At 52.7% G+C, this 9,004-nt stretch overlaps 2 protein-coding genes across 2 annotated transcripts; one reads left to right on the plus strand and one right to left on the minus strand.

Moving 5' to 3' along the window:
* The first annotated feature begins 1,220 nt into the window (after positions 1-1,220).
* Rpl35 (ribosomal protein L35) lies at positions 1,221-5,006 on the plus strand. Its single transcript, XM_052725523.1, has 4 exons — positions 1,221-1,345; positions 1,604-1,740; positions 2,388-2,469; positions 4,828-5,006. The coding sequence occupies exons 1-4, from the start codon at positions 1,343-1,345 to the stop codon at positions 4,975-4,977; spliced, it is 372 nt and encodes a 123-aa protein (XP_052581483.1). The 5' UTR covers positions 1,221-1,342; the 3' UTR covers positions 4,978-5,006.
* Wdr38 (WD repeat domain 38) lies at positions 5,004-8,722 on the minus strand. The gene is made up of 9 exons (XM_052725522.1): positions 8,349-8,722; positions 7,564-7,684; positions 6,691-6,807; positions 6,510-6,607; positions 6,128-6,208; positions 5,918-6,049; positions 5,664-5,813; positions 5,364-5,411; positions 5,004-5,263 (listed from the first exon to the last, which is right to left on the minus strand). Exons 1-9 carry the CDS (start codon positions 8,415-8,417, stop codon positions 5,180-5,182), a joined length of 900 nt encoding a protein of 299 aa, XP_052581482.1. The 5' UTR covers positions 8,418-8,722; the 3' UTR covers positions 5,004-5,179.
* Between the last annotated feature and the right edge of the window lie 282 nt (positions 8,723-9,004).

Genomic DNA, 9,004 nt, shown 5'->3' on the forward strand with positions numbered 1-9,004 from the left:
AACTAGCAATAAAGCAAAAATCTGAGTTTGTTTTGGAGTTTTTATTTATTCATATTTCAGTGTTGGGGATTGAACCCAGAGCCTTGTGCATGCCAGGCAAACACTTTACCTTTTGAGGCAGGGTCTCAATAAACATCCCAGGCTGACCTCCAATACTGTATGTAGTGTGGGAGGCTTGAACTCCAGATCCTCCTTTTCCACTGCCTGAGTGCTGGAATTACAGGGCTGTGACACCATGCACAGACCTAGAGCAATAATCAGAAATCCAGAAAGTCTGGGAATGTAATTTGTACTGTTCTACACGGTCTCCACCAGTTCTTGATTGACAATGGAGTTTGACTCTCTTACCCTTGACAGGTGGTGGCACACTTTCAATGCCAGCCTCCTCAGGTACATAAGTTCCAGATCAGCCCTGGAAACATATGGAGAGTTCGAGGCCAGCCTGGTCTACAAAGTGAGTTCCAGGAAAGGCGCAAAACTACACAGAGAAAGTGAGTTCCAGGAAAGGCGCAAAGCTACACAGAGAAACCCTGTCTCGAAAAAAACCAAAAAAACAAACAAACAAAAAAAAAAAAAAACAAAAAAAACAAAGCTGGGCGGTGGTGGCTCACACCTTTAATCCCAGCACTCAGGAGGCAGAGCCAGGAGGATTTCTGGATCTCTGAGAGTTTGAGGACAGCCTGGTCTACAGAGCGAGATCCAGGACAGGCACCAAAACAATACAGAGAAACCCTGTCTCGAAAACAAAAAACAAAACTGGATTGGCTAGATGGTTCGGAACCTGACCACCTGCGTTCACTCCCCGAGACTCACGTGGAGAGAACCAAATCTCGCAGGTGGTTCTGACCCCCCCACACACACTGGCGGGGCATGGTGGCGACCCCTCGAAATCTCAGCATTGGGAAGGTTCCCAGCCAGCCAGGGACTTACAGTGAGACCCTGTCAAATAAAGTTTTAAAGAATTAAACCCCCACACCTCATGCCCTACGCGCCCAGACTATCCACGACTAGCTCAGAGGGCAACAGACCAGGGAATGACAGGCGTCGTGAATAAACGACTGATTGGACTACTGCGACCTTCACTGCGCCATCTCCAGGCACGAGCTGCCCAGCCCAAGGTTCAGTTTCCTTAGCAGCATTGTTTAGAGACCAGGCATCGTAAGTGGGGAAGGATACCAGGAAGGGCGGGCACCACTGACGCGACTGCGCACAGGCGGGGCGGGCCTTCCACGCCGCGACTCTATTGGCGGTGTTGGGCGCCACCGGCATTAGTAACGGAAGTTGGCCCCGCCTCTTCCTCTTTCTCTCGGACCAGGCGGCCTCGGCGGTGTGCAGCTGAGCCATGGTGAGGCCGCGGGAATCGAGTGCCATCCGGGCGGGGGAATGCTTGGGGACAGCGGCGCGGGGCGTGAGCGGGGGGGGGGGGGGGGGGGGGGGGCGCAAGGAGCGTCTGGGTCTTAGGGCTTCGCTCTGCCTGGTTGCTCCTGGTTCGGGCCGGTACAGACCGCCTACCCTACGCTACCCGTGCACGGTCCCTCCGCGATCGGCCGCGGGGATAGCGGGAGCTTCCGCTTGGTGACCCACAGAGTCGCCTCTCGTTTAGGCCAAGATTAAGGCTCGGGACCTGCGCGGCAAGAAGAAGGAGGAGCTGCTAAAACAACTGGACGATCTGAAGGTTGAGCTGTCTCAGCTTCGCGTCGCCAAGGTGACAGGCGGCGCCGCGTCCAAGCTCTCCAAGATGTAAGTGACCCTTGAGGGCCCAGCTGGGCACACCCTTTTCTGCCTTGCCCCCTTGTGCCTTGCCCCACCAATCACCCTTGGCCAATCTATGTAGTTTAAAGAACTGGGCATTCCTGAAGGTCCATGGCGGTGCCACCTAGCTGGACCCTTTTATGGGTTCTAGTGGGACTTGGAGTCACATGCTAAAGACCAGGGAGACTTGGCGAAGAGAACATGGATTTTTAATGGTTGCCACCAGTATTCTACCCCAATCTTGAGAAGATGCGCAGAGAAACACATAAGCAAAATTATGTGCTGAGACCTCCAGACCATGTGTTACAGTAATAGACCTGCCCTTGTCCTCTGATCACCTGCTCTCGGCCTGTTCCTGACTTCGGTGTTCTCTCTTCACACCTGTTAAGTTTCTTCAGATTGTGATTCCTTAAAGCTGGACTAGTTTCCATTTCACAGCATAGCTTCAGTGTAGCCTTTGGTATAAGCTCTTGGCCTGGGTTAAAAGACCTTTCCGGTCACATACATTTCCCTGGGAAGCCTGTTGACAAACGTGTCCTCACCTCCGGGACTTTGCCTCCTAGGTGATATAGATGGGGGCTTGGGCAGCTGGACACAAGTTGGCACTTCTGGTTTTCACTGACATGTTTTTATAGACGAGTCGTCCGCAAATCCATCGCCCGTGTCCTCACCGTCATTAACCAGACTCAAAAAGAAAACCTCAGGAAATTCTACAAGGTGAGCACTGGACAGGAGCTGTTGTGGAGAGGTTCTGTGGAACACGAGAGGGTGGGATGCCCTCAAGAGGCTCCCATTTTGTGGCCGAGTTTGCCCTGTTACCAGCTTCCCCTACTGGCATAGGTTCTGCTGGTGTCAAGAGGTCAGTGGTGAGAGAGAGGGAGTCCTCTGTCTGGACAGAGCGGAGTCCAGCCTTCGAGCTTGTGTGGAGCTGGAGCCCTGGACCATTGGTGGTGGTTGTCTCACCTGCCAAGCACTTGCTGTTCGAGGGCTTGGACGGGTTGGGTTGCCCAGGGGCATACACGGTGGGTAAACTGAGGTCCCAAAGCTCCTCTTCAGAACCCTGTCTTGAGGACAGTGTTAGAGCATTCCTGGAATAATCCTTTTTGTCATGTTAGTGTGGAGGCAAAGCAAAGCTGCAGAGTCACACAGGAATTCACTCCTGTGACCTGGGCTGTGGTCTCCAGAAGGAATAGTTCTGGAGGGAGCCTCTTTTTTTTTTTTTTTTTTTTTATGTATACAGCATGTGTGACTGCAGACCAGAAGAGGGCGCCAGATCTCAAGTCAATCCCCCTTAATTAAAGTCATCTGGTATAGTCGGTTAATTGCCTCTGCAAATTTCACCAAATTAGTATTGGGATTTGGCACTTCAGAAAACTGTCGTGGTTCAAGGGAATTTTGGCTTGGACGGGTCTGAAGGCATGAAGTGTTCTCAGTTTAGTCTGGGGACCAGGGAACTGGATGTAGGACACTTTTTGTGCTTCCCTGTGACTGCTGGCACATGTGTATATGTGACTGGAGATGTAGGCTTTTTATTTAGGTGGTGTTTGGTGGTTAAAACCATGAGGTTTCAAATGTCAGGCAAGTAATTAACCAGCACTGAGTTACCCTTAGAACACAAGAAGGAAAGTTGGGGGTCTGTTTTTTGTTTCAGAACAGAGTCTTCTCATTTGTAGACCAGGGTAACCTAGAGCTCACTAATGCCCTCTGCCGCTCCATGCTGGGATTACAGACAACATGCTGTGTGGCACTTAAAATTGGGCTCTGCCATCTATCCACCCTGTTTTTAGAAAGAACAGTAGATAGGTATGTTTAGTGGGGGCTCTGGGGGTAGAGCTCTTAAGTGGATGAATGAACTTAACATGGATGAGGGCCTACCTGAGGTAGCTTTGTGTCCCCACCCCATCCTGCACAGCTTTCTAGGGTCCTCATGGTGCCTGTCCCTTTGAGGATGAGAGTAGCTGTTAATAGGGAGCATGATTATGCATTCTTTTTTCTTTTTTAAAGATTTATTTGTTTATTATGTACACAGAAGAGGGCGCCCAATCTCATTACAGATGGTTGTGAGCCACCATGTGGGTGCTGGGAATTGAACTCAGGACCTTTGGAAGAGCAGTTGGTGCTCTTAACCTGAGCCATCTCTCCAGCCCCCTTTTTTGTTTTTTTAGGACAGGATTTCTCTGTGTGGCCCTGACTGTCCTGGAACTCGCTCTGTAGACCAGGCTGGCCATGAACTCAGTGCTCTGCCTGCCTCTGCTTCCTGAGTGCTGTGATTAAAGGCGTGAGCCACCATGTGGGTACTGGGAATTGAACCCAGTGCTCTTAATTGCTGAGCCATCTCTCCAGCCACATGATTATACCTCTTTTTTTTTTCTTTCTTTCTGCGCCCTCCCCCCCAATAGGGTTTCTCTGTGTAGCCCTGGCTGTCCTGGAACTAGCTCTATAGACCAGGCTGGCCTCGCACACACAGAGATCCACCTGCCTCTGCCTCTCGAGGGCTGGGATTAAAGACTTTGTGCATGCCCTGCTCTCTGCTTTTCAACTGGATGCTGGGGAGCTTGCTCTGAAGTTCTTGGTGGGGCTACTCTCCATATGGCCTGACCCTTGGGGGGACTAATGGACTGCTTACTTTAGAACACTTAGGAAAGACTAGGAGATAGAGGAAGGTGACAGATCTTTTAATGGCTTAGGGTCTTATCTCTTGTGTCAGGGTGACCTTGGCCAAGCCTCTATGGAGCATTAGTAAGCCTTGCCTGATGGACCGTCCAGTTAATTGTAGCCAAGTGGCAGTAGCCACCACAGAACCCCAGTGTGTGTCTTGTGCCCTTTGGATTGTGCTGTGGTTTTTACTTAGTTACTAGCAGTTGATTCATAGGAAGAGTGAAGTTTAACCCTCTAGTCTTGAAATGAGGGGCTCAGTGTACAAGTAGTGGGCCTCCCAACCTTCTAGGACCTTAGTGGTAGTCCCCAGCTGAAAGGCTCTGGATGCCCTACAAATTGCTCAGAGAAGTCCAGCTTCCTGTCCCATTGTCCTGGTAGCCCCTCGTACTCAGATTCAGCCTGTTGTCTCTGTCCCAGGGCAAGAAGTACAAGCCTCTGGACCTGCGACCCAAGAGGACTAGAGCCATGCGCCGCCGGCTCACCAAGCATGAAGAGAAGCTGAAGACCAAGAAGCAGCAGCGCAAGGAGAGGCTGTACCCGCTGCGCAAGTACGCGGTCAAGGCCTGATGGAAAGCAATAAAGCACAAGACGGCTGACTTTCTGCTTCTTGTTTGGCCTTGGCCACCTGGGACCAGTGGGGTGAGGTGGCCCAGGCGACCACTTATCTACAGTGGGTGAGGCCTGGTTATAGGACAGGATAGGGTAGTCCCTACCTGCAGCCAAGATCTTACTTTAGGCCTGTGGTAAGTTACGTGGAGTGGTAGACTTGTCATCTTGTCACATCAGCAGCCCCTGACACCAAAAGTTTGCCATCGGGAGTGAAAACACAAGCGTGGGCCACATCCAGCAGGCCCTGTCAGTAGCACAGCATCAGAGTCAGGGTTGGTGGGTCCTTCCAGTCCTGGGCCTCTGCAGGGGTCAGGATCCTGGCCAGCACTGTAGGACAACCTTACCTTTAGGGTCTCTAGGCATTCTCCTGTGTTGCAGTCCCAGACTTTGACCTGGATGTGAAAACAGGCGATAGAGTTGGGAGTTTCAGTGTGCCAGGCGTGGCCTGGGCTCGTCTGCAGACAAGGTTTAAAGTGCCTGCTTGGCCTCTGGCACAGAAATGTGAGACGGTCAGAGATTAGCCCGGTCTTTTGTGCTGGCGTTAGGTCTTGCTGTTGGAATGTAGCCGGGCCCATGGGCACACATAGTACAGTAAGGCTGAGGTTTGTCTGGAGAAGGTGCTGCCTTGGGTTTGGGTGACTTACTGTGCGTGAGTAACCAGCACTGGCCAGCCTCAGCTCATCAGAAGAAAAGGCTAGGCTCTTCACCCAGGTGGCATGGCCCTTGAGCTGGAAAAGCAGGCTGCTGGTTGTGGGCTTCCAGATGCGGATGGTCTTGTCCCAGGAGCCAGATGCCTAAACAGACATCCCTGAGCTCAGTGAACCCCACAATGGCCTGCACCCTTGAGGGTCTCAGGGCAAATAGGGACCGGCCTGGAGCACCAGGTAGCCCACCTTACCAAGAGCCCAGACGATGAGTAGCACAAGCAGCTGATGTTGCCAGTGTGGCCTTCCAACTCCTGATAGGAGGCAGCTGAGGTCGCCCCCCGCAGGTCCCAGATGTGCACAGTCGAGTCCCAGGAACCAGTGGCCTGTGGGCAGTGACCATGAGTATGAAATGGCTCTTGCCACTCCTGTGGCCACTGACTGTAGGGTGGGGTGAGACTCACCAGAGAGTCTGCATTGGGGGAGAAGTCACTGCTCTGGACGGAATCACGATGCCCAACCAAGAGGCGCACATTGTGGCCAGACTGTAGAGAGAGTGTGAGCTACAGAGGTGGAGGGAGGCAGCCCAGGAGCCTAAGGCCCCTACTAGGCCAGGCCTTTGGGGCCAGATGCTCCTTGCCTGGCCACTGGCCTAAGGAAGCTTGCTGGGCCTTGCCTCAGGAAGGAAGGGCATGCAGGCTGGAAAATGCTGTGCAGGGGGGCCTGGAAAGCCTGCCATAGCCAGATGGGAAGTCTTAGGTACCTGGGTGGGTGGGGGGGGACCACTAAGGGTCATTGGTGCAGAGAACACATGTCACCTCTGACTCAGGCCCCATTCTCTCATACCTGCACCTCCCAGAGAATGACCCTTCTGTCCCAGCCACCTGATGCCAGCTGCTTTGAGTCAGGGCTAAAACTGACTGTCTCCACGCTCCGCTGGTGACCTGTAGACACCAGCCCAAAGGTGGGAAAGAGGACAGGACACAGTCCACAAAGCCTGTGGCTCCTAGTCAAGCCAATCACTTACCTTTCAGCACATGTAGACACTTGAGTCTTGCCACATCCCAAAGGCGAATAGTGCGGTCACTGGAGGAGCTGGCAATGAGGCGGCCATCAGGGGAAAAGCGACAGAACTTCACTGGGCCTGAGGCAGGGAACACATGGCATTGTTCTCCTGCCCTCAGTCCACATTTGTCATCTGTGATTCTTAACTCCAGGGCTTGACCTGAGCTGGACTCAGCTGGAACACAGTTTGCCCATCTGAGAAACCACCATCCGAACCAGATCCCTCCTCTCCTAGTAACACCCTCACTGCCCACCCTCTGGCTCTGGTCTAAACTGCCTTCAGTGTTAGTCACTGTCCCATCATTCCCTCATTTGTTTTAACTGGTTAGACACCTTGCTTGTACAGGCTTACCCTACGACCAAGAACACAGAGTTCACACCTACAGGACAACAGGTAACCTTGAGGACATGAAGCTAAGTGAAATAAGCCAGTTAAATACTGTTGGGGGGGGGGGGGAGGGAATGGGGTGTTTCATGGGTGCAGTTCTGCCAAAAAGTTTAGGAGAATTAGTCTGAGTGTACCACTGGGCTGCATGTCTAGGGTTTAGAAAATAAGATTTGAGCCAGGTGGTGGTGGTGCACACCTTTAATCCCAAGTACTTGAGAGGAAGAGGCAGGCAGATCTCTGAGTTTGAGGCCAGCCAAGGCTACACAAAGAAATCCTGTCCCAGAAAAACAAAATGATAAGAGTTGAGTCGAGGTCTCAGGGTGAGAGGCCTGTACCCTGAGTGTCAGGTTTGGTTTCTCCCTACCAGCAGCCCCTGCCAGACTTGCTCCAACCCTCTCCCCCAAAATCATAGGTCCCCGAGACAGGCTCCAGGTGGCGGAGTCGCACCTCGGTGGGCTGCCATTCTCCACAGCAGGCGCCTACTCTTCGTCTCCCACACATGCACACAACCGTCATCTGAGGCTGTGAGCAGGGTCTGGCCATCAGGCGAGAAGGCAGAGCAGTTGACCTGAAAGTACAGGGCAAAAGTCCATGCCTGTCAGAAGTCCTCTGTCCCCTCAGCTCTAACTTGCCCAGGAACCCACTCCACAGCCAGGATCCTTCAAACCTAGGCTAGAACCCAGATCCTAAAGCCAGTTCTAAATCAAGAATTGACAAATCAGCCTGGCATGATGGTGTGGACCTTTAATCCTAGCACTTGAGAGGCAGAGGCAAGTGGAACTGGAGGCCAGCCTGATGCAAGTTCCAGGACAGCTAAGGTTGTTAACAAAAGAATTGACAAGTTCAAAGTCGACTATAGTGAGCATTGAGTCTAGGCTGGCCATAATAGTGCCCACCTTTAATCCCAGCACCAGGGAGGCAGAGGACAGGAGGATTGCCTGATGCTGCCTCAAAAGACAAAACTGATCCATATGAGTTTGAAGCCTGGTTAACATGGAGAGTTCCTGGCTAAACAGCTACGTAGTGATACCCTATCTTCAAACAAATAGAAAAAAAAAAGGGGGGGGGGGGGCTAGCGCGAACGCCTGAATCCCAGCACTGTGGAGGCAGAGGCAGGTCTATACAGTGATTTACACAACAGCCAGAACCACATAGTGAAACCCTGTTTTAAAAACCAAAAGGAAAAGATAAACCTAGAGTCTGTTCTTGAGCTGGAGAGACCCAGGGCTCACCTCACCCCGGTGTTGACCGAAGAACCTCACTCTGCCCACGGCCAGCTTTGTTGGGGCCTTGATGTTCATGAGCACCCGCTGCAGAGCCCAGCGGGCTCCCTCCTAAGCGGGAACCAGTCCCGTCGGAGGGGCCTCAGCTCAGGACACAGGAAGGGAAACTGTGTACAAGCAGTCTCCATGGTAATGGGGCGGGGTACGCAGCCGCAGTGGGGAAAGGTCTCTGAGAAGCCTCTGTGTAAGGCCATAGTGACTTGCCCATGCCTCATCCCCCCTGGTTACAGGGAATGGAGCGGCTGCAGGTAGGAGGGTGGCAGGAGACACCAGTAAAGGGTCTCACGACCTTGGGACAGTTCTGCCCGCGGCGGAGCAAGAATCTGAGCAGAGTGGCCGTTAGAGGGCGAGCCAGCTACGCACCCGGACACCAGCTGCAAAGCCCCTACAGCCTCCTTCCGCACGCAGAACCGCAGAACCGGATCCAATTTACCACCACACAACGCGTACTTGAGTCAAATATGGGTGGTGAGGGCGGCTAGCACATAGTATAGTAACCACGAAGAGCCAGGCTTTCCGGCTGGTCCTGGGCCTGGAGACAACATGCATCTCCACCCTCCAGGATGCAAGGAACTGGAGACAAGAGTGTGTCCAGTACAGAGCAT

The sequence above is a fragment of the Peromyscus californicus genome, unplaced genomic scaffold (genome assembly GCF_007827085.1).
Source record: "Peromyscus californicus insignis strain IS unplaced genomic scaffold, ASM782708v3 Scaffold_7__1_contigs__length_154581171, whole genome shotgun sequence".
Lineage (NCBI taxonomy): Eukaryota > Metazoa > Chordata > Mammalia > Rodentia > Cricetidae > Peromyscus > Peromyscus californicus.